Source organism: Crinia signifera, chromosome 3 (genome assembly GCF_055691185.1).
Source record: "Crinia signifera chromosome 3, ASM5569118v1, whole genome shotgun sequence".
NCBI classification, from domain to species: Eukaryota; Metazoa; Chordata; class Amphibia; order Anura; family Myobatrachidae; genus Crinia; species Crinia signifera.
The window spans coordinates 84,215,871-84,241,422 of record NC_139219.1 but is presented as its reverse complement, the minus strand read 5'-3'; the positions used below and the strand labels follow the sequence as shown (position 1 = coordinate 84,241,422).

General features: G+C 44.4%; 1 protein-coding gene across 2 annotated transcripts in view; it reads right to left on the bottom strand.

Annotated features, from left to right (window-relative positions):
* The window catches only part of LOC146062531 (uncharacterized), a 65,291-nt gene extending 40,260 nt beyond the window's left edge, over window positions 1–25,031 (bottom strand). Inside the window, exons 1-2 of one of the 2 annotated variants that reach the window (XM_083174645.1) lie at window positions 24,839–25,031; window positions 5,936–6,060 (exon numbers count right to left, since the gene is read on the bottom strand). In XM_083174645.1, the coding sequence (XP_083030771.1) occupies window positions 5,936–5,959 (24 nt within the window). In that variant the 5' untranslated portion in view covers window positions 5,960–6,060; window positions 24,839–25,031. The remainder of the gene's footprint in view (window positions 1–5,935; window positions 6,061–24,838) is intronic. The other variant, XM_083174644.1, reaches the window with a different exon arrangement.
* Between the last annotated feature and the right edge of the window lie 521 nt (window positions 25,032–25,552).

Genomic DNA, 25,552 nt, shown 5'->3' with positions numbered 1-25,552 from the left:
GCACGCTGCGCTCGCCACGCTTCGGGCTCGGTGGCTCGCTGCGCTCGCCACACTATTCTATTCTCACTCCACGCCCTAGTGGATAGTAGGGCATGAAAAGGTCGGAGGACGCGTACCGCCGCCCCTCGCGGGCTCGCTGCGCTCGCCACGCTTCGGGTTGGCGTCTATCGTGGGGCGACGACGGGGACATTTATAATGTGAAATGGGTCATATTGACCCATTTCACATTTTTTTACATTTTTACACCATTTCAATGTTAAAAATTTTTTTAACATTGAATCCTATGTAAAAATCGGGTGCATCGCGTCGCATCGCGTCGGGACCAATGTTAATGGTCCCGACCGACGCGATGCCCCCGATATTTTACCGTTCCCGACAAGATTTCAATGTTAAAAAAAATTTTAACATTGAAGTCAATGCAAATATCGGGGGCATCGCGTCGGTCGCGTCGGGACCAATGTTAATGGTCCCGACCGACGCGATGCCCCCGATTTTTGTTTCCTAGCCGGCAAAATGGACCTGATTTCAAAAGAAATCGGGTCCATCGGGGTAATCGTGTCCCTTAATTAAGGGACACGATTACTTAAGATTGTGGCCGTGCTAGGAAACAAGTACCAAATTATGCTACATAAGTGCTGCTTATCTACATGCTCATTGCCAAGGGTTCCATGCTCATTGCCAGAGGTTCCATGCTCGTTGCCATGTGGGATTACATGTTCATTGCCAAGGGGGAGTACATGCTCGTGGTAAATGGGGGACAGCCGCCGCCAGGCAGAAGTGATAGCCACTGACAGTGGCAGCGCCTGGCTGTATTCAGAGCACTGCAGGTACCGGCTATTTTAAATAATACCCCTTTCACACCAGAAAATGCATTCCCAGTTTGGCCCCTTTTACACCAGCCTAGTCCCTGCATTTTCTGGTGTGAGGGGGAGAGAAAACCACCCCCCCCCCCCACCTTTAACCAGTTATCTCATTTAACCGGCTATAACTTCGGAAGCAACTGACCCATTTACATGAGTATCATATTGAAGAACTTTTGAGTGGGCTTTGAATGATTTTGGTCCAGTGAAACTGGAACGTTTGGTTCCAGAGTAATCTGCCCTCAAAGAACATGAACAGCCATGAAATTACATTTCAAAAATAAAAAAATCGGTTTACACGCAATATCTCTGGAACCGATGGACCGATATGGACCAGCCTGGTATCATATTGAAGGCCCAGCGATTTGGAATTGAATGAGATCAACCACAAGCTTCTGTGATTCCAGGGCGGGAACTGGCAGCCGTCAGAACCGGGTGGGGGTCGGAATTGACAGGTCCCATATTATCCTATGGGGAAAAAAACTTTACAAATTTGCCAGGCGATATCTCCGGTTCCCGGGGGGCTAGAGACAGAGGGCTGGGCTCGTTGGAAAGCCCTGGTCCTCAGCTATAAAATGAAATGATAGGGGGGGCACGTGCCCAGGTGCCCCCCCCCCCCCTGAATCCGCCACTGTATATACACACACACACATAACAGCAGTTTAGACCCCTGGGCATAGCAATGTATTGGGGCCCCTACCTATCCTCCAGCATTAGGGGTGGGGGGTGCTATGAGCTGAAGCTTTGATGTCCCACAGGTGGTAGGGGGGTATTATATCAACCGCTCAGCATGTAGGGCTCAGTCATTTCCACTAATTACCCCTTTACTGCACAGATGGTGGGAGATGGGGTGGGAGGAGGGGGCATTGGGCTGAATGAAGGGGTCCTGATACATAACTTCCAGGGTGGTAGAGGATGTTTAATATGCAGAGGAGGGGTGTATAGTGGCGTAGGCTTATTATTCATAATTGTCTGGTTAGAGGACATCCTGCTTGACTGCAGATATCTCCAGTTCCTGGAATTAGATTTCTTAGCTTTTAATGGAATTAAAAACTAAAGAATCCCACCTACCAAATGGTACTGGGGACTTGGGGATCAGCGTTCAGGAGGCAGAGCAATCTGCCAATGAGTATATAAAACTACATACCAGGTGTGTGGAGCTGGAGCAGTAACCAGCTGCTGGAAGGCTGATATCTCTGGTTCTCGGAATAGTAGAGACAAGCTACTAGTGTCCACCAAAAAGGGAGAGTCCAAGCTTTTAGAATATATCCAGAAAGACTCTAAGTCAGATAGAAACTGAAATATCTGACTGGGAAGAGCAATTTACAGGCTTGGATGGGGACCACTGCTTTGAAGTCAGATATCTCCGGTTCCCCAGGGCCGATTTTTAAAATTCTTGTACCCATGGAAAGAGAGGACCCTCAGCTTTCAGACTAGGGCACTGGGGGGGGTTTCTGGGTCCTCAGAAACCCCCCCTGCGTGCGCTACTGAGAGCGTTAGACATGGGTGAGGTGTATTCAAACTGAAATCGAAATTTCAGTTTAAAAATAAATCAGCCAGTAGTTATCCTGCACAGAAACAAAACATCTTACCCAAATCTAACTCTCTCTGCACATTTTATTCCCCCCCCAACTCTAAATCAGGCCCATAGTATCATGATTACACACGCAAGCAATAAAAAAGTTTAAGCTGTTTAGCTGCAATCTGCCTTATAGTACTTTATCTTAGTCACTGCAAAAATGTTCTCCCTTTCCTCTGTTCTTTGCAGATTTATATCCCATTTTATTGTGAACACTGCTCTGAGCAGCAATTTCATCATTTTTAAATCAACATCTACTTGTCTTCCCTTGAAAACCCTGCAAGCTCCAAAATAATTTACACTGTCATTTAGCTTTCATCATATTCTATTAACCATGTTTGACCTCCTTTAGAAGTATTTTTTTGCTTTGCTATCCAAATTTGTATTTGCAGATCACTAAGGTTTGTCTATTTACCCAATGCTTGGATGAGTAAATATTTGAGTATTGGTATTCTGTACTGAAAGAAAAAGAATGGACGGCAATGGTAGAGATAAACAGAAGAAATAGGCAGCAGACAGAAAGGAGGAGTGAGAGGTGAAATACTTCAAAATTAGAGCGAGAGGATGAATATGGTGAGATGGAAGATAGGAAAAATAAGGGGGGGGGGGGCAATAGGAAAGTGAGGCGGAATATTGGGAGACAGGAGATAGAGGATGACAGAATTTGAGGGGTCCAATACCGACAAAACAGGCCCAACCCAGTGGATGCAGAGATGTAGCCCGAGGCCCTGATGCCCACTGTAAACACGTTCTGATGTGCGCCATATGCCCCACAGACCTCTGCACACACATATAAGTATAAAAAGTAACAAGTTAATAAAACAAATATAATATACAAGAATTCTTTAAAATAAAAAATAAAAAAGTAAGTTGTGCCTATCTGACACCATTAGCTGGATGCCAATGTCAGCGCCGGCAGCTGCAAACTTTACAAGATGGAGGCACATATAAAACTGCATTAGTGGGGCCGGCGGTGGGCAGTTTTGGATGACGAGTCCACCTGCTTAAGCTCATTGACGGCAATCAGCAGCTCGCTTCTCAACTGCACCCTCTTTGATTTTGTGCAGCCAGCTCGCCCAGGGAGCCTCAAGATGCAGACAGCGCCACCGGCATTACAAATGTGGCACTCGCTCCTAATAGGCTGCCAGAACGCAAGACCCAGCTCCTGACTAGCTGTTGGTCAGGAAGCTAATAAAGTGTCACATTGTGTTCACTATAAAAATAATATTTTACTCACAGATAATAGTGGGAAGCAGAACTCAGTGCTGACATCATTCAAATGTGGTGCACAGAATGACAACCAATCAGGAGCAGTCATTGCGGGTGCCATGCCGCAAGTTCCAATTGGGCTAGTGGCCAGTGCCATATTTCAGATGGTGTCCTGCTAGTCCAGTTCCCCTACATGCAGCTCCCCCTGTTAGCAGCTCCCTCTGCCTTTTCTCCCACGTGTGGTTCCCCCTGCCTGTTCTCCCGCATGTGGTTCCCCCTGCCTGTTCTCCCGCATGCGGCTCCCCCATGTTTTGCTCTCCCCGCCAGCTCCCCTGCTTGTGGCTCCCCCTGTCAGCTCCCCGGCGTGTGGTTCCCCCTTCTCTCCTGCAGGCGGCTTCACCTGTCAGCTCCCCTGTGTGCGGCTCCCCCTGCTCTCCCGCGGACTGCTTTACCTGTCAGCTCCCCCACGTGCGGCTCCCCCTGCTCTCCTGCGGGCTGCTTCACCAGTCAGCTGTAAAGCAGCCAGCATAGTACGGAGGAGATCAGTGGGGTGGTGCAGGGAATAGCCACAGGATTCTAAAATAAGGGGACATGGGCACTGTGACTCGCGGGTGGACGGACGCCCAGTTCCGGTGTACTTTAACCTCTGACCAACCTAATACTGCCAGTCAGTCTCGGGCCCCATTTATGGACCCGGGACTCAGGTACCCCCAGACCCCCCTGATGGTGGCCCTGACTGTAGGAGTGATTTCCATTTCTGAGACTCCATAACACAGGATTGCTTGAACAGTTCAGTCTGTGCCATAAACACTGGACAGCAAGTGCATTGTAGTTAAAAAAAGTGCTTCATTTTGCATAAGCAGACAGCTCCCAAGCTGGGTGGTAAAGTTCCCAGGGCTGGTGACCCCCCCTGCAAATTAATGGGATGTCATGATATCACAAAGAGGGAGCAGAGCCACCACAGGAACCAAGGTGATGAGTTACTGTATACCCACTGCCTTGCCCACTCACACACCCTGACCTATGGACTTGTACAAAGGCTCAGAGGACAAAAGTCAGGTTGCGGGAGGTCTTATTGTATCACCAGCCCTACCCCAATTTTGTAAGGTGCAAAGTAGTGTCCCACCCATGGTCAACATTTCCATGGATAATCTGCAGTATTTATCTCAGGGTTTCAATATTTTAGTTAGTGTTTCTACCCAATGACTTCCAGTACAAACCATGGCAAAAAGAAGTCAAAGTGACAACATTTATTTTAATATACACTATACTGTTGAACTGCATATTTGTTATAATATACGGTACTCTTTACCTAGCACGGCGCCCACGATGTCCATCGCGGTCATCGGGTGTAAAAAATCGCGGGCATCGCATGCACTACAGTAACGGGTGCGACGCGACCAACGCGATGCCCACGATTTCCCATAGGGATCAATGTTAAATTTTTCAATGGACCCGATTTTTCAGTTCAATGCCTCAATGCCCGCGATTTAGCCATAGGAAACCATGTTAAATGGGCCACAGAGCCCAAATAGGCACCCTTAGCAGTGAAATGTCCCCCACAATTGTTAACGACAGCCCACAATCCACGCGAACCCGAAGCGTGGCGAGCGCAGCGAGCCCGCAAAGGGCGGCGGTATGCGTCCTCCGACCTTTTCATATCCCCACTATCCACGTCGGCGTGGAGTTGAGAATAGAATAGTGTGGCGAGCGCAGCGAGCCACCGAGCCCGAAGCGTGGCGAGCGCACGCGGATACCTGTGAAGCCCGCATAGGGCCGCGTTTACCTGTGAAGGTATCCGCGTCCGCTCGCCACGCTTCGGGCTCGGTGGCTCGCTGCGCTCGCCACACTATTCTATTCTCAACTCCACGCCGACGTGGATAGTGGGGGTATAAAAAGGTCGGAGGACGCGTACCGCCGCCCCTCGCGGGCTCGCTGCGCTCGCCACGCTTCGGGTTCGCGTGGATCGTGAGGTGTCGTTAACAATTGTGGGGGACATTTCACTGCTAAGGGTGCCTATTTGGGCTCTGTGGCCCATTTAACATTGTTTCCTATGGCTAAATCGCGGGCATTAAGGCATTGAACTGAAAAATCGGGTCCATTGAAAAATTTAACATTGATCCCTATGGGAAATCGCGGGCATCGCGTCGGTCGCGTCGCACCCGTTACTTTAGTGCATACGATGGACGCGATGCCCGCGATGGGCGCCGTCCTAGTTAAAGAGTACCCAATATACTACTATGGTATACTGTATCTGCAGACATTCTGGTCAACATTCCTTACATACTTTCACATACAGTAATTGTTCCATGTAGCCCAAGACAGCGCAAACAGGGTCCCAGGGATTCCATGCTCTGTATGTTGGGTCCCGGGGGATTATGAACACACAAGTCAGCACAGTGCAGGCAGTTGCTGGAAGCAGAAAACAGAAATGTATTTGCTTGAAATGAAACCACTTTTTTATTTAAATGATAAAAACTGTTCGTTAATAGATGCAATCAACACATAAAAAAATTATTACATAAAATACATTCAATACAATAAACATAAACAGTTAGATTAATTTTGTGAGTAAAACGACTGTTAATGCATGCAATTCGTATAATGGATCTAATTATTAGCTGCAGTTATTAAGCATCCGATGAGTTTTGGTTAGTTCAGTTAATATCCCCAGAGTGTGAAGAATGGCAATATCAATTTTACTGTGATTAAAGCATGCACAATAGAGGTGTCCTCAGGAACTCACTGCGGACAACATGTTCCCGGAGACCTGTACATGTGCAGCAGACTCAACGCCACAGTCTACTGCACCGCTGGAGAGGAGGGGCCAATCGAAACCTGCATATGGTCTCTTAAAGCAACCCTGCCCAATTCTAAACATAAAAATGCATTTCTTTCATGTATACCATATACCTTGCCACATAGCCTGATCATTTTATTACATTTCTTTATTAAATTTGAGCATGAACTATGAGATTTCAAAGGTGTCACAATCTCATTCATGCTTAAGTTACAAATTTTGGAATATTTCAAATGTTGGATATGGGAGACTTAAGCTGTACATTCATTACATCATGGCAACAAACACTTAAATAGCAGAGAAATAGCAGAGGTGCACACAAAGGGCCAGAAATAATAGCCTCCAAGTTTGGTGGCCATACATTATGCAGGCAGAACTTGGAGGTTTTTTAAAGGGCAATCATTTACAAAGAAAACCATGCCTTGTAAACTTGGAGGCTATAACATCTGCCCCAAAGACCCCAAAATCCTAATTACCTACTTTTTTTAAAATATATATATCTATCAACGTTCAGTATTCCTACTTTAACACATAAAATATCCAAAATGGTGAATGGGGTTACAGTATCGCGCTCCACCCTGATGTGGGAGGTGCAGCAAATCTGTGTCTTGTCCAAAAAGACCCGGTGTGTTACACTGGTATACAAGGGGGTAGAAATGCCCACTCTAGGAGATTGACCAACTGTGAGAAGGTCCCTCCTTTCAATATTGCTATGTTGTGAACAGATTGTTCTGCGGTGTCAAGTGTTGAGTGTGCAGTGACTGACGTGCGGCCCCAACACATCCGACCCGATCCTGGCTGGATAAACCGAGGAACAGCACCTGCAGAACAGGACCGGCAGGAGCCCACTGTGCTTTGAGGACAGGTGCACTGCGGCGGGGACTAGACGCCAGCCCCCCGCACCACCCACCTGTGCCTCCGGCTACAGACACCACCGATCCTGAACATACAGGTACTGTCCATCCGGTGTAGTCACCCAGTGACCACACCAATCACCATCCCCTACAGGTGTCAACACCGGGCCACTCCCACCTCCCCCAACCCCCACCCACCGCACAGGACATTGTGGCTTTTTCAAAGCACCACTGCATTTGTTTTGTTGCTTTCTGAAACAATAAATTTCTGTGTGCAATACACTAGTGTCATCCGCATATTGTGGGGCTGCACGTCAGTCACTGCACTCCCAACACTTGACACTGCATAACCATCTGTTCACACCATAGCAATATTGAAAGGAGAGACCTCCTCACAGTTGGTCAATCTCCTAGAGTGCGCATTTCTACCCCCTTGTATACCAGTGATACCCTCCAAAATGCTTATATTTTCTATCAGTAATAGCAAACCAACCATCAAATAGAGTACATAAATTAATATATAAGGCCAGCTCCCTCCATCTTCCAGAGCATCAAGCACTCATGTCACAAATAGAAAAAAGAAAAAGAAAGAGAGAAAAAAAAGGGGGGGGGGGAGAGGCCAAGTATAGGTGGAGAGGGGGGGGGAGGCCGAGTATAGGTGTAAAATATAAACCTAAGAGTAACAACTGTATTTTAAAAGGATAATCTGATAGACTAAATCAACCCACTTCAGGGGGTAATTCATTAGACCCTTCCTTCAACAAAGGAGAACACTTGGGATATGTGGATCTGTGCTAAGAGAGAGGGGCTGACAGCCACAATCCCCCATTTATCCCTGCCACTTTCCTTGGCTCCCTCGATTGCCAGTGAGTAACATACAATCCTGCCTGAATGCAGCTGCCTACTCTTCTGGGGCTGCAGAAATCGTAAGCCTCCCGCAGCTTCTGGGAGCTACCCTTAAATGCAATATTAATTTGTCAACATTTAAGCTATTATTGACAACTGACTGATAACATAGTGTCCACGATACTCCGTTTCAAGCTGGCCATACATCTACAGATCGATTGTCAGATTGGACTGGATGTAACAAAAACCTGGTAATGGATGAGAGCAAATGACAGTTGACCATTTGCTTTGAAATGCTGGAAAACTGCCAAAAACTGTAATTCAGATATTACCAGGTTTTTGTTCCAATCAGCCCAATCTGACAATCGATCTGTAGATGTATGGCCAACTCTACTGTAGGTAAAGCAACTGTTAGTTCAGTTAAACAGGATAGTATGCTCAGTAAGTACTTTCGCTCTGTGATGGAACTGAACTGCAGAATTTATCACATATAACTGTAATAATTATAGTTATTGTTTATTACTGTAAAATAAAATAGCAATTGTTAGATCTGTATAAATAATTAAGTTCTATAATTGTTAGAATTGTGTGAATTACTGTAAGATAGCCTCCATATTCATTAACTCAAAGTGAACAGTAATGCTTGCCAGCCATTATAATGGTCACCCATCTGTTATGTATCACACCACTTACAAATCACACACAATCACAGTCAATGTACAAATAAATTCTGTTTACAGTCTGCTTCTCCAGGGGAAAGTGGTAATGATGTAAAAATGTTAGAGCCATTAAGTTAAACTGTAGGCTTCCTTTCCCTCCTCTGTATAGCGTATCTTTGTCATCTACATATTATTTGGGCATAAATTGCCTACAACAGCACTGACTCATTGTATATCATGATTTACATTTCCATTTTTCTGTGTATTCTGTAAATATCTTGAAGCTTGATAATGTTTCACAGACAAACACCGAAGGTAATGTAACTTCTGCATTATTCATATATTTTGTCTTAGAGAAACCATCTATTAAGTATATATATATATATATATATATATATATATATATGGTATAGACAAATTTGCAAAGATTATTGTTCCCTTTAAAAAAAAAAAAAGTTCAGTTTGTTTAAAACTGGATCTGCCTTTGTCCAATGACATTTTATTGCTCATTATTCAATCCGGCGTATTATTGTGGAATGTTTAGATCCAATATCTAAAGCTGGTTACACTTTAGACCCCACCGCAAATAATGCTTTGTTGTCAACGATTTCCATTGAACTGGTTGTTCTCCCTTACAAACAATATAGTACATACACATTAACCCTTTGAGTGAAAACATCTCTGTGATGTGCAAAATATCTGCTAAATTTGCCAGTATCGCTCACATTTGTGAAGTAAAATGTTTGGTTGGCAATTTTCACACCTATTTTGACAAATGAACATGGGGCTCAAAGGGTTAAACAATAGCATACACTAAACGAAACACGCACAAAAATATCATTAACAATATCGTTATCGTGCATTAGCTTTAGTTACTGCGGATCAAGAACATTATAGAATCTAAGTTAATGGACGACAGGTTCAGAATTATTCTCAGAATCCTCATTGGGTTCATTCAACCTGTCCTCAAAGTGTGGGAGTAAATTATTAATTGTCATTTACTCCCATACATGCATGTGCCCATGTTAAGATTCATCTGACCAATTGTTGTGTTTATGTATCCTTGGAGTTTTGTCTTGATTTTGCTCAGCCTGTCTTTAGATCTGAAATTAATTGGACTTGCTCTTCCTGGTTCCCCTCAAATTGTTTCTTAATTCTGACTGCTGTCTGCCCCTAATTTGAATTGTTATTGGACCTTATCTTAGTTGTTTCATGTCTGGACTTTGACAATCAGCATCAAATCTCGTCAATAGCAATCCAACACCTGGTGCATCTGTCCTTTTGCCACAAGAACTACTAAAGTATCATCTGGCTGTACAATCTCTATCGCAGATCACTCTACCCCTCTCCTCTGCTCTCTCTCTCATGATATTGAAAGACAGACCATTAAAGATTTCTTGCTTGTTGCAAGACTGGATGTTTATCATGTAAACTTATAAGGGTGCAATCTTATTTTAACATTTGTTTAATCTGCAGATTTGGATGAAAGCAGTCTCTGTTGGTATTTTCTATTGTTTGCTTCAGTCAAGAGTTACAACATCTAATCCACTCACCTGAAATGATTATACTTAGCAGATATATCAAAATTCAACTTATATACAGTAAAAGAGATATCTACTGTGTACCGGCACAGTTTTACTATTACAGGATAACTTACTCTAAATTATCTCTGCTTAATGTAAGAAGCAACCTGCCTGGGAGCTTCCTACTCAGCCGCAACTTTCAGTTTTGTCACGGAAGTTATCCATTTCTTTTAACGGATATTTCCTATTGAAGTGTTGACCCTGATTAGCAGTGACAGCCGTAAGCCTGAGCAGATAGTGTGAATTATTATATGCTTGCCTCCTAGCAGCATCTTTCTACTATTTGACAGTCTGATAGCAAATAAAGGTAATAGGCTCGGCTTGTCAATCAGCTGAATGATGCTGCCAGCCAAGAGACAAAGCCAAGATTAGATTGGTGTAAAAGCTGAACAGTAGCATTCATAATGATTTAAGTGCTTAAAGTGGTTAAAGCCAAATGAATATATCATCTCTACCTTCTGCGTACCCCAAAATGCAGAGACTCATCAAAGACAAAATTCAGAAGTGATGAGGAACAGGAAGATTTCATTGTGGAACCCAAAGAAGATAGCTGGTGGCATGGGGCACAGTGGTCAGCATTTCTTTCTCTCAGCATTGTGGCTATGAATTTGCTTCCAGCATTGGGTTTGAGTGTCAGGAAGAGTCCTTAAAGCAGTGCTAATCTCCACCTCAGCCCCCTCGAAGAGTGTCTCATTGAGGCCAGGATAGGTGTGTTCAACATATAGTATGTCATTACTCTCCTCCCATCATGGAAGAAACATTGGGGAGAAGAATAAAGAGGATGTGTTCTACATGATAATAGGCACTGTTCTCCAGCACACTGATGGCTGTGTGCCCAATGATGTGGGATCAATTATTAGAGATTTGTGATGAATTGAATGAACCTGGTGCAAGAAACTGAGAAAGGCATACTTAAGAAAGAGTCATTAAAGACGCATCTTATATCCATGCCTATGATACAACTTCTCAAGTATTTATATAATAATTCTGTAAAGATTACTGTACAACTTGCGCAGATGAAGCTGGTGTGCAACTCCCAGGTGCCAGGGCCGGACTGGCCATATAGAACTTCTGAAGAAAGGTCAGAGGAGCCAATGGCCAGGTGGGACGATTTCTTTATCCAGGAGGAATCACCGCCTCCCGATCGGCGCACAGAGAGAGGCGCTGGACTAGCCGCTGGTCCAGTGGCTCTCTCTGTGCGCCAATTGTGTCCAGGAGAGAGGAGGCATCACATTTAGTTATAAATCTCACTCCTGCAAGCTGGGATCAGCTGCGCACACATCCTTGGTGTGTGCATGTGTGTGCCTGGTGTGTGCACGTGTACGACTCCACATCACGTGCCTGGGCTGATTCAGCGGCCCAGTCCGTCCCTACCCAAAGTATACATGTAGCAGCACTGAGAATGCAGTATCAGATCACCATCACAACCAATGGTCCCAGTATCAGTCTTCTGAGTAACCCTAAGGTTATTTAGAATAGCTGCCACATCTTCACTGCTGATGCCAGTAAATATACATCAGAAGATTTAGTTGCTGGTCTCTACAATCCCACAAAACAGAAGTATTATGTATGTTTATGAAATAGACTTAATCTCCTCTATCAAATGCTTGTCCAGGGCACTGCAACTAGTGTATACTAATATACAGTGGCGCTTGAATGTTTACGAACTCCTTAGAATTTGCTATATTTTTGCTGAATTTTGGCCTAAAACTACCTCAGATCTTCACACAGGTCATAAAAGTAGATAAATAGAACCAAATCAAACAAATACGAAAAATTAGACTGCTCAATTTGAGGACAATTATCCAATATCACATATCTGTGAATGCAGAAGTATGTGAACCTTAAGGCTTAGCAGATATTTTGAAGGTGAAAATAAAGTCAGATATTTTTAATCTATGATATGACAATGAGTATTGAGTGGACAACCTATATATCTAAAAGAACAGGGATCTAGCAAAGTCTGTTTTTCACAACACATGTTTATCATTCCACAAACAAAGGAGATTTTTTTGGACCTCAGAATTAGAATTGTTGATGCTTAACAGACTGAAAAACTAAAAAAAAAAAAAAAAACAGATTTCATTGTCAAAGACAGGATTTTTTTAAGGAGGATTTCCGAATGCAGTCTACAATCTCCCATGCTGCAGAACATTGAAACAGGCTGGGGGAGTGATAGAGTGATAGAAGAACCTAGTACCAACACTGGACATGTACACATTTTCTGAACTGGATACTGTATGGTATGGTATACAGTATTAATATCTAACACTATAGATCTGGGGTAGCCAACCCTAGTCCTCAAGAGCTACCAACAGTGCATGTTTTTCAGGTCTCCTCACAGAATCACAAGTGAGCTAATTAGCTCCATCTGTGTATCTTTTAAAATGTGTCAGTGATTAATGAATGCAGCTGTGCAGCAGCTAGGTTGTCTGGAAAATGTGAACTGTTGGTAGCTCTCGAGGGCTAGGGTTGCCCCTAGCCCTACCCCTGCTATAGATGGTCTGTTTCAAACATTCACATAAAATAAACAATTGGTCAGGAAATGGCTTAACATAATAAAAAAATACACAAACATTGTAGAACTGTGACACCCCAGACACTGGGACACTGGTTGCTGTGCCCAGCGTTATTTGGGGGCCAGAAAGCCCTATTCCCCCCCCCCCCCCAGGACTTCAGGGGGTTGCTAGGTATCCACCCTGCAGCAACAACAGCAAGCAGCGCTGACCCACATAGGTGGACACTAGGACCCAGCACTCACCTGTAAGGTGCTGGGGAAATCAGCAGGCGCAGGGTGCCCTCTGATTGGAGGAGGTAGGGCGCGAAGAAGAGAGGAGGAGTTGTCCCCAAGGCGCCAAGGCAGCATGACGTCCTCAGTGCAGAGGAAGAAGGAGAAAGAAGGCTGGCTGGTAGGGGGATCGAGTGCCCAGCCGCATAGAACGAAGCGGGAGACGGGAGAAGATACCAGCCTCATCACCCGGCAGTGTCAGCGTCGCCGAGAGAAGCATCCCGTCACGTCACCCGGGCTGCAGCAGCGCCGTGTCAGCAGGAGGTGCCCGGGCGCGAAGAGGAGGAGCGGCACCCGGCGGCGAGTAGTGGGCGGCGAGTGACAGTGGCCGGAGAGAAGACACCAGCCGCAGTATTAGAGAATGTGACCCGGCCGCCGTCCCTACACCCGGTGGTGATTGACAGAGCAGGAGGGCATCGGAGAGCAGTGGAGACCCGGCGCAGGCACACAGCGCTGCCGGAAAACGTGACACAGCCCCAGCAGCACGCCAGCTCCCTGACAGGCCCCACAAGAGCCCAGCAGTGGTCCTAAACGGCAGGTGCCGCACTAAAATCGTAAGTGCTCTATACCTGCACCCTGCCCACCTTAAACCAGCACCTCATTGGGAGGCCTGAGAGTTAAGCCCTTCCGTAAATCAGGGCATCCTTATTTACAAGCCCCAAGGAGCCCCAGAGATCCAGCTTAACCCGGGCGCATAATACTGGACACTACTTGCCTATCACCAGCACCCTCAGCCTAGTCCTAGTGGTCTCTTTAATAGGATCCCGAGACTGTCATTACAGTTGCTTCAGACCACTGTACTCTCTAAGCTACCACGCAACCGCCCCTGCGCTGTGAAGTTGAAATCCTTAAAGAAGGGAATACAGCATAGGTCATTTTGAATAAGTACACCGGCGCCATCTTGTGGCCTAAGTTGGGAATTACCTGTAAGCTTTTCGAAAGGAGATCCCGGCATTCACCTTCCTTATTCAGGACCTTGCCCAATCCAGTTTTATCTTTGTCTACCTACAGAGGACTGTTCTTTCATGTTATAGTAACACTGCGCAGCAGAAAAATAGAGGCCTCCAACGAACCCTAAATCCTTGTGCACAGGTCTGTCTCAGAGGCAGTTCAGTTTGAGATACCTGGGTACCCAGTAAACATAGGGCTGTTTAAAGTGCTTTTGTGTGATGTTAATTTATACTGTGAAGTTATTGAGCTGATAATTCCGTATGTTTCAATGTGATTGCTAAATTGCCTTGCATTATTACTAGTAATAATTGCCTTTGCGCGTAGCATTGCCTAGGTTGTTATATCCTCCCCTTTGATGACACGGCTGTCTCACCCACGTGCATAATCTGTAATAAGCCAAATCCTCCCGCAATGCCTTACGGTCGCATACGTTGCACTGGGGTTATTCAGCCCTGCCAGTAAAGGAGACATACGTTGCAAATGAACCAGGTTCAAGTGGGCAACTATTGCATAAGAGTGTACCAGTTAGTTATACCCTGCTAGAAGGGAGTTTGACGCACGCCTTGTCCGGAGCCAGCGTTATTTTTCTTATTACCGTATTTGCACTGTATTGCATTTTAGAGCAATTGATATTGGGGTAGACCTGCTGGCTACCGTGTTGAAATATTTCACTGCACTATAAATAAATACCCTTGAACCGTTCCCTCAGCATCATTCCTTGTCTCAGCTAAGTCTCCAACCAAAGAAGACGCAGCAGCCGAGTTCCTGAGGCTAAAGTAAAAGTAAAGGGTTACTGGCTGTCTTTTCCGGTGCATCACATCTAACTTGGCATCCACGAACAGGACCGGAATCTGGTACTCCACCACCATGAACTTGTGAATTTTGAACTGCCATTTTATTCTAAGTGCCATTTTTAATAAGTGCAGAGTTATATCCAAGAAGGAGTTACATCCAGGAAGGGGTTAAACCAGGTTGCAAGAGGCTTCTGTCCCTTCTGTTTCTGTTTTTTTTTTTTTCCTTTGCTTGAAGCCCAGGTGCCTGACCTGTTAAAGGGTCCACAAAGTGCAGATAGTGTGCTGCATGATCTGAGAGTGGGCCACTGAGGAAAACGTGCAACTGGAAGAAATTACAGAGGAAGCGGACAGATACAGAGTGGTGTGTCAGCAGACTGCAAGACAGCCAGTATCAGCAGGAGACCAGAGGACAAGATTAAAGCCCTACTGTCGCTGCTGCAGACACATCAGGTGTGAGGACACCAGGAGTGTGACACAGCTGCAGGAACAGATAAGTATCAACTTTTTTATATTTTGATAGAAATTAACTTGTAGTGTGTAATTTCATTGTAATTTAACTCTCTATTGTATACTAGGGGGTTAGTCGCAGGGAGGTAGATAAAATGGGTGGAGACCTGATTGAGAATCTCACTCAGTGCATGTTGTGCAAGATGTATGCGCACCTGGAGCAAGAGTCCCAGTGCGAATACATCTGCACGAGATGTGAGCGAACGTCCGCCCTGGAAGCCCAGGTCACTGATCTAGAGCGGGCCGTTCAGCGACTGAGAGAAATGTACAATCTTCAGCAAAGCCTTAATAGAATGGTGGAGGAGTTGCAGATGGGGTCACTGGTAGAGGAGGAGGATCAGGCAGCCAGCTGGGTCATGGTTAGAAGGGGAAACAAGAGGGACAGGAGGGACAGGAACGACATCTCAGATCTATCACACCCAAACAAATTTGCCCAGTTGGATGAAGTTTCGGGGGAGGATAGAGACGAAATGACGGAGCTGGAGGAGACTGCTCCCTCTAGCAACCAGAGCAGCGGTCCCTCTAGCTCAAACGGGATGACAGTTAGTGAGGTACCAAGGCAGATAGTGGTGGTAGGGGATTCCATCATTAGGAGAACAGACAGGGCAATCTGCTATCGGAACCGCGATCGCCACACGGTCTGTTGCCTCCCGGGTGCTCGGGTATGGATTGTTGGGAGGGGCTGGGAGCAACCCGGCGGTCTTGGTGCACATCGGCACCAACGACAAAGTCAATGGTAGGTGGGATGTCCTCAAGAAAGAGTATAGGGAATTAGGTAAGAAATTAAAGGCGAGGACATCTAGGGTAATTTTCTCGGAAATATTACCAGTGCCATGCGCTAGCTCAGGGAGGGAGATCAGGGAGGTAAATGTGTGGCTTAAGGATTGGTGTAGGAAAGAGGGATTCATGTTCATGGAACACTGGGCGGACTTCTCGGTCAGGCACCATCTTTTTTTGCCGTGATGGATTGCACCTGAACGAGGAGGGGGCTGCGGTGCTGGGGGGAAGGATGGTTAGAGGGTTGGAGGAGATTTTAAACTAGGCAACGGGGGGGTGGGGGCAGCAAGACATTATGGGACCATCAGGAAGAGAAGCCAGACTAGGATAAGGAATCATATCGGGGAAGGAGATGGGGGGGGGGACGGAGATATAGACAAAGTCCTGGGACATAACAAGGGTATAATCGGGGGTAACTCTCAGGGTGCATCAGGAATGTCATGTAATAAAATGTTATGTTGTAACAGTCACGTTACCCCATTACATTTCTTAGGTACAGATGATCTTAGTATACGTCAAGGAGGGAAGGACAGAGGAAGAATTCCCAGAACTATAAAGAGGGCAGGCAGTGTGCATGGTGGGGAGGCCTGTTGAGAGTCTATTGAAGGGGAGAGGGGAAAGAGGAAGCTAGTAAAGAATTCAAATGGGTCCTGGGGTAAAACTAATCACAATATTAAAGCCCTATCTAAAAATAAACATAAATTAAAATGCTTACTGGCTAATGCAAGAAGCTTAGTGAGTAAAATCAGGGAGCTAGAAAAGGTGATCAGTAGGGACGACTACAACATCATTGGTATTACAAAAACATGGTGTAATGAGTCGCATGACTGGGCATTAAACATGGAGGGATATACACTCTACAGGAAAGACAGGGAAAATAGAAGGGGCAGGGCGTGTGCCTATATGTAAATAATAACTTAACATCATAAGAGAAAAATATGAGCACAGAACTGGAAGAAGACAACTCGGAGACAGTGTGGGCAGAGATAACCGACAATAATAAAAAAACAAAAAACAAATTTATAATAGGGGTATGCTATAGACCACCAAATATAAACGAAAGGGAAGAGTCTCTTCTTTTAAACCAAATCAAACAAGCATCAAATCAGGGTCAGATATTAATTATGGGGGATTTTAATTTACCTGACATTGATTGGGAAAACGAAACAGGTAAATCAGCAAGAAGAAATGGGTTCTTAAGCTTACTTAAAGACCAGTTTATTACACAAACGGTAGAAACTCCAACTCGTGATGAGGCACTCTTGGACTTAGTATTAACAAATAACACAGACTTAGTTTCAAACACAAAAGTAATTGAACAATTAGGGAACAGTGATCACAATATGGTTTCACTGGAAATCAACTTCAGTAAATTACATCAAAAAGGATCTGCAAAAATACTAAACTTCAGAAAAGCGAACTTTGAATTATTCAGGGAAGCCCTAACAGGAATTGGGTGGGAAACGGTTATGGAGGGAAAAAATGCAGAGGAAATGTGGGATACTCTAAAAAAGGTGCTTGATTCACTAACTATTGAATACATTCCTAAAGTAAGTAAAGGTAAATTCAACAAATAAAACCCCACCATGGTTGGACAAAGAAGTAAGGTCAGCTATCTATATAATAAGTTGAAGAGTCTGTGTGCGTGTGTGCGTGTCCGTCGCATTGCGGACACACCGTGGCACTCAGAGACACCAAATTCAGCAACAAGATACCTCTGGACCCGGTGGTGTGCACCTCGAAGCCGTTTTGGGGAAATTTCACTTAGATATTTAAAAAACACCAAGTTGTAATTTACCTTCATTGATGTTCTGGGGAAAAGATCGATGATCTGGGAAACCGTTTGCAAAGGAACAACTCCACACCTGATTTCATTGCTGTCATTGAGTATGAATGACACATTCTAACATTATGGTGAAGGCTTTAAACAATTAGGAAATAATTGAGGATATACATAGACCAAACAACACACACACACATACATACACATTGTGCACGCACACACACAGTACACCACATACACACACATAGCACACAACACACACATTTATACGTAGAGCACCTCACACACTTACACATTGGACAGATACACACACACACAACACACCACATGCAGTACAATACAAATCCATACACACTACAACACACACCCAAAAACAGTACAACAAACACACAGAACACACACACTTAAACATTGCCAGGATACGCAAAGCACACTACACACATATATATACGTAGCACACATCACAAACTTACACATTCGGCAGATACACACAACACAACACTCACAGTACAACATACACCCACATTCACTACAACACACACCCAAAAACAGTACAATACACAAAACACACACTTACACATTGCACAGATACACACAGCACACTACACACACAGAGATTTATACATAGCACACCTTACGCACTTACACATAGGGCAGATACACACAACACACACATAACATACCTCTAACAGCACAACACACACCCACATTCACCACACACACCCAAAAAACAGTACGACACACACAAAACACACACTTAAACATTGCACAGATACACAAAGACACAACACACACATACTGTATATATGTAGCACACCTCACACACTTACGCATTGGACAGATACATACAATACAACACACACAACCACATACACTACAACACACACACAAAAACAGTACAACACACAAACACACAGAACACATAAAAATAATTTGCCGTTTATTTAACCATCTGTACCGGCAAATAAAAACTGTACCTAATGTACCATTTCTACTTTGTTCCCCATATCCGTCTCTCCAGTCCTCCAGCCTGTCACTGCGCTCTCCGGCCAGTTGCACTAAGAAATCTTTGTCCTGGCCAATGCACCCATTGATCAATACAAAGTGGGTACACTGCACTCACCCTGTTAGTCAGTTGGATATCAGGCACTGCTTTGCCTTAAGGGTTTCCCAGACTCTTTTGGTTCATAGATAATGTTTTCTTCGATGGGCATGAGCGCTGCATGCATTTGTTTGAATGTTATGAGTGTAAGAAGTTGAAGAATAAGACTGAGATGAAGATTTGTCACGTTATAGTGTACAATTTACTCAATAAATCGTGAAAAAAATATGTGTACATAGAAGTACAGTACAATCAAGAAATGAAAGTAGGATTAAAAAATAAATTCTGATTCAAACTGATAATTGTTTGGATGGCGGTGGGTTGCGAAACAAATCTATAGGTGGAGGGGGTATGGATATTGTGGGCATAATTGGTGTTTGGTACACCTACAGGGGGTCCCCAGTTGATGAGAAATTCTCACTACAGTGTCACCGTAGGGGGATTTCCAATTGGGGTTCAGGTGGTCTTTTAGGGACCCCTTTACAATCCCGTTGGTCTCTTCTCCTGGAGCCTACGGTCTCCCTCAGTGATTGACTATCATTAAGGGAGACTGTAAGCTCAAGGAGAAGAGACCTAAAGGATTGTAAAGGGTCCCTAAAAGACCACCCGGACCCCAATTGGGAATCCCCCTATGGTGACACTGTGACCGTGACACTGTAGTGAAAATCCCATCAATTGAGGGCCCCCTGTAGGTGTAACAAACACCAATTATGCCCACAATATCCATACCCTATAGATTTGTTTCACAACCCACCCCATCCAAACAATTATCAGTTTGAATCAGAACTTATTTTTTAATCCTACTTTCATTTCTTGATTGTACTTCTATGTACACTTACATTTTTTTTCACAATTTATTGAGTAAATTGTACACTTTGTAACATGGCAATTCTTTTTCTCAGTCTTATTCTTCAACTTCTTCAACTTCTTAAACTCCAAACCTTATCAATGCATCCATTGATGATTGTGATGGCTGGATCAGTGGATTGTCCCGGCGGGTGTAGGGAAGAATTTGGCCCATTGCACCCATTCCCAGTGGTGCATTACAGTGGTGCGGGTAGCGTGCGTCGCGTCATAACATCATGTGGCCAGGCCCGCGGACCTGCTCCCACACTCAGGGGCTGCCCCACTGTTTGGTAGAGATGCTCGGTGCATGTGCTTTACAGATCCCCAGACCTCAGAGACTGCTGCAGGCAGGTTCGGTGAGGGAAGTGGCAGTGGCAGGGAGCAGTGAATTTTTAATTAATTATGGCGCGGTAAGTAAGGCCCACCCCGGACCCCACGCACTCAGCGCCTGTAATTACACACCCTAGAAACTGTACCATTGAAAGTATAGAAATTGAGGTGTGGACACGTCCCTTTCTGATTTTGTACCGATTTCTGACCCTCAGATGTTGGAGGATATGTCATACAGTAGGTGCTAAATCTCAGGAGTGGATGTGGAATTCATCAACACATACAAGTTATCAACTCAGGAGCGTTGTGTTTCAAACAACAACACCACACCTGTTTTTATTGCCGTCATTGAGTATCAATGCAAACACATTCTAACATTATGGTGGAATCTATAACAAATTACAATCTTAGGTCTTTGTCACAGCATACTGTAAGATTACATTTTTCAGCAATTTTGGAAATAAAGAAACCCCAAGGTTTTCCCGGGCAACGCCGGGCGGGTCAGCTAGTCAACAATAAAACCAGAGCCTTTAAATTCTATAAAAATAACTTGAATGAGGAGGCGTTTGCAAAATACAAAGAATCAAACAAAACTTGTAAAGGGGTAATCAAAGCAGCTAAAATATTATATGAAGAGTGCATAGCCACTGAAAGCAAAACCAACCCAAAGAAGTTTTTTAAACACATAAATAGTAAACGTTTAGTTAAGGAAAACATAGGCCCACTAAATGATACTAGTGGAAAAAGTGTTACTGAGGACAAGGGAAAAGCAAAACTGTTAAATGAGTTCTTCTCATCAGTATTTACTAAGGGAGAGCAGACTGTGGAACGAACTTTTACCACAAACGGGACAAATAAGCCAGATCTCATTGTGGATTTCACGCTGAAGGAAATAATACTGAGGCTAAGCAAACTCAAAACAAATAAATCACCAGGGCCAGATGGGATTCATCCGAGGGTATTAATGGAATTAAGGGATGAACTAGCTACCCCCCTACATTATATCTTTAGCAAGTCACTATCGTCAGGTATAGTACCAAAAGATTGGAGAATAGCAGAGGTAGTGCCAATATTCAAAAAAGGAAAAAAGGAAGATCCCGCTAATTACAGACCCGTTAGTTTAACATCAATTGTGGGTAAACTATTTGAAGGATTTTTAAGGGATGGTATCCAGGAATATTTAGATCATCACCGTCTACTCAGTACTAACCAACATGGGTTCGTGTAAAATCTTTCATGCCAAACTAATCTACTAGGGTTCTATGAAGAGGTTAGCAAAAACTTCGATAATGGAAATGCTGTAGATGTGATTTTCCTAGATTTCGCTAAAGCATTTGATACTGTCCCACACAAGAGATTGATTAATAAAATGGAGAACCTAGGATTGGGTGAAAATATCTGCAGATTGGTAGGGAATTGGCTATGTAATAGAGAACAAAGAGTGGTTGTGAATGGTGCCGTATCAGATATGATACCGGTACTAAGTGGAGTGCCCCAGGGTTCGGTTTTGGGGCCCATTTTGTTTAACATTTTTATTAACGATATTAGGATAGGGTTACTCAGCAATGAAGCCATCTTTGCGGACGATACAAAACTTAGCAAAGTCATCAAATCATCAGAAGATGTCACCATGCTTCAAAATGATCTTGCAATTCTAGATGAGTGGGCAAAAAAATGGAAGATGAGGTTCAATGTAGATAAATGTAAGGTTATGCACCTTCGGAGACACAACCAGTGTGCAAGTTACAACCTTAGCGGAGAGGAACTGGGTAATTTCATACTTGAAAAGGATCTAGGAGTCCAAATAGACAGCAAACTGGGATGTAGTGCCCATTGTAATGTAGCTACAAAAAAAGGCCAACAAAATTCTGGCATGTATTAAGAGGGGAATGGAAACTAGGGACTCAAGGGTAATTATGCCACTGTATAAAACATTGGTGAGACCTCACCTCGAGTATGGAGTGCAGTTCTGGGCCCCACACTATAAAAAGGACATCATAGAATTAGAAAAAGTCCAAAGGCGAGCAACAAAGCTTATTGGGGGAATGGAGAATTTAAGCTATGGGGAAAGATTAAGCAATTTGGGACTATTTACATTAGAAAAGAGATTTTTAAGGGGGGACATGCTCAACATGTACAAGTATATCAAGGGCCAATATAAGGAACTGTCACACACCCTCTTTTCTACTAGAAAGGAATCTAGGACACGAGGGCATGAGTATAGATTAGAAGAAAAAAGATTTCATTCAGCTAGTAGAAAGAATTTCTTTACGGTCAGAACAGTCAAACTCTGGAACTCTCTTCCCAGAGAGGTGGTAACGGCTGGCTCATTAAATGCGTTCAAGGCAAAGTTGGACAAACATTTACTGGAGAAAAACATCCATGGGTACAAATAAGAAATATAATTTGTCTGTAAAATATCAGAACCTACCAAATCAGCAATGGATATCTATACCAGGTTGAACTAGATGGACGCAAGTCTTTTTTCAGCCTTACCTACTATGTAACTATGTATCACCCTGCAGACGTCTTCCACTACTACCAGAGGACAAGGAACCGCCAAAGGCAGCAGCGGCACAAATCACGATGCCCTACTACTTCAGGGCCACGTGGCTACTCACATACTCAGGATATACATGGACGAAAGGCACAAGCACTTTCAAGGTGTTCATGGACCGGATGCATTAGACGATCACCCTATACCAACTGAATGAAGAGCAAAGGAAAGAAATATTGCTGGCGCAACTAAGAGGCTCCGCCCTGAGAGAAGTTAAAGCGGGACCAGAAGGCGACAAGGAGACGGCAGACAAAATACTAAAGAAACTGGCAAAAATCTTTGATACCAAGACCGTGCCAGTACTGAAGAGCAGGCTATATGCCAGGAAGCAGAAACAGGGAGAATCACTGCGCGATTTTGCACTGGCGCTACAAGAGGCCAGGAAGGCAGTACAAGCCGCAGACCCAAGAGAAGTACAACTAGCAGATGAAATGCTGATAGACCTCTTTGTAGAAGGGGCAAGGGAAGAGACCACCCGCGCTCAACTCTGAATGATAAAGCGGCAAGAGCAAGGCTGCACATTTGCCGAACTTAAGAAATCGGCACTACAGGTATTGGAAAGAGTCCCGAATGATGAGCTGGAGGAAGGGGCAATGGCGGAAGAAGAGACGGAGAGTCACTGGGAAGCCAGACGCCATGGATCTGGTGTAAAGAGGGGAACGGTACTCCAAGAGGCACAATCACCAGCAGGCCCAGACCCATTGTCCGCCATTAACAGCAAGCTCACAGAACTGCTCTAAACGTCACCAGAATGGGGCAAAGGCTGGAGCAGACCGAAGCCAGACATAATGAGTGGCGCCTGCTAAGAGAGAGAGGGGGAGGATGCCCAGGGAATCGGGAAGACGATCGACAGATCGGTTTGACGAAGAAGGTAGACCAATCTGTCGAAGATGTAGCCAAAGCGGGCACATTGAAAGGAACTGCCCTCAGGGTGATTTAAACGAAGAGACCTCGAGGAGGAGGACCGACCCTTGGGAGGAGACCCGCTACTAGGTCCGCCGAAAGAAGACTGGTGGCCCCGCTTCGTAGGAAGGTGCCCACACATCAGTATTGAAATCAATGGGTCGGCATAAGAAATGGTCCAGCATTAAAAAAGGTACAGCATTTTCGTAAAGTTTAGCATTAAGCAGAACAGTCACATTTGAAAATGTACCTCTAAACCCAATAACACTTGACATCCAGTATAAAGTACATTTCTATAGAATGAATTTATTAGCTGGCAGGTAAGTATCACAGTTGCATAACACCAGCAACATTTGACGTATACACAGGTAATTATTCCAACCTTAAATAAATGCCTTGCAGATGTAAAATAAAAAGGTTGCAACTTATAAACATTACAAACTTGGCTGAGACTTTGCTGAACTGTAGCAGTCTTTAAGCATAAGTAAGTTTTAACAAGGTGACATGAACAAATGTAATCCATTATTAGAATAGTAACATGTGCAAATATCAATACTGTATGTGTTTCAGAACTTCAATTGAGATTTGCCATAGGGGACACCAGAACCTCTCTGGGAACCTACAGTAGAATGGGCTCCAAAACTTTTGACACCTGTAATGGTTAGCATTACTGCCTTACAGCACTGAGGTCTTGTGGTCAATTCCCACTATGATACTAACTAAGCAGAGTTTTTATATTCTCCCCATGCTTGCATACATTTCCTATGGGTACTCCGGTTTTCTCCCAAATCCAAAATGTGGCTGCTGATTTAATAGGCTTGGTACGGAATATAGATTGTAGGCTCCAATGTGCAGGCAACGATGTGAATGGCCAGATATATATGCAGTCAATGATGTGAATGCACAGGCAATTATGTAATGAGGCTCCAATGCGCAGGTAATAATGTGAATGGCCAGATAATAGCCAGGACAGTAAAGTCCTGATGAATATGTGTGCGCTTCATAAATAATTTATTCACTAATAAATAGAAAATAAATAACGAGCAAAAGCTGCTCGTGTAAACATTTTGAGAATAAGCTGCTGTCACAATATGTAGTATTCAGTGTTACCTGCTTGCAAAATCCTGCTGGCTCTGTCTATTGCTGCTGACAGCTCTGTGTGGTTAAAGTCTGCATGCTGATTTCAGCTTCTGATCCACTCCATGCTGCAGTAAAGTCTGTGTGATCTGAGCTCTGCTGATTAGTTGCAACACCTGGTAACTCTCTCCTGCAGGAGAGTTCAGTGTGAACTGACCATGCTCAGCCTTCATTGATTAGGGCACCTGTGAGTAATTAGCTCCCTGTGCTTCCTATAAAAAGGCAGTCTCTGGCAGACAGAAGCTGCCAGAGTATAGGCTCACATCCTGCTCCAGCGTCCCTTGTACTTCACTGTATTCCTGATCACCAGATACTGACTTCGGCTTGCTTCCTGACTATCCTTCGGCTTAATCCCTGTGTACCGTGAATCGTGGGTTACCTGTGTATGACCTCGGCCTGCCTCCTGACCACTCTCCTGCCTGATCCTCGTGTACCGTACCCAGTGATTACCAGTGGACGACCTCGGCTTGCCTTCTGACTATTCTCCCGTCTGACCCTTGTGTACTGTGCTCCGTGACATACCAGTGTACGACCCGGCTAAGATGACTACGCATAATCCTGAATCCACGCTACCTGTTTCCAAGGGGTTACCAGTGCCACATGGGGAACCTGCTCAGGGGACCGCGACCGGCATGTCCATAGCAGCAAAGCCCAAATCCCAACTGGAGGGGTCACTGGTGAACACCT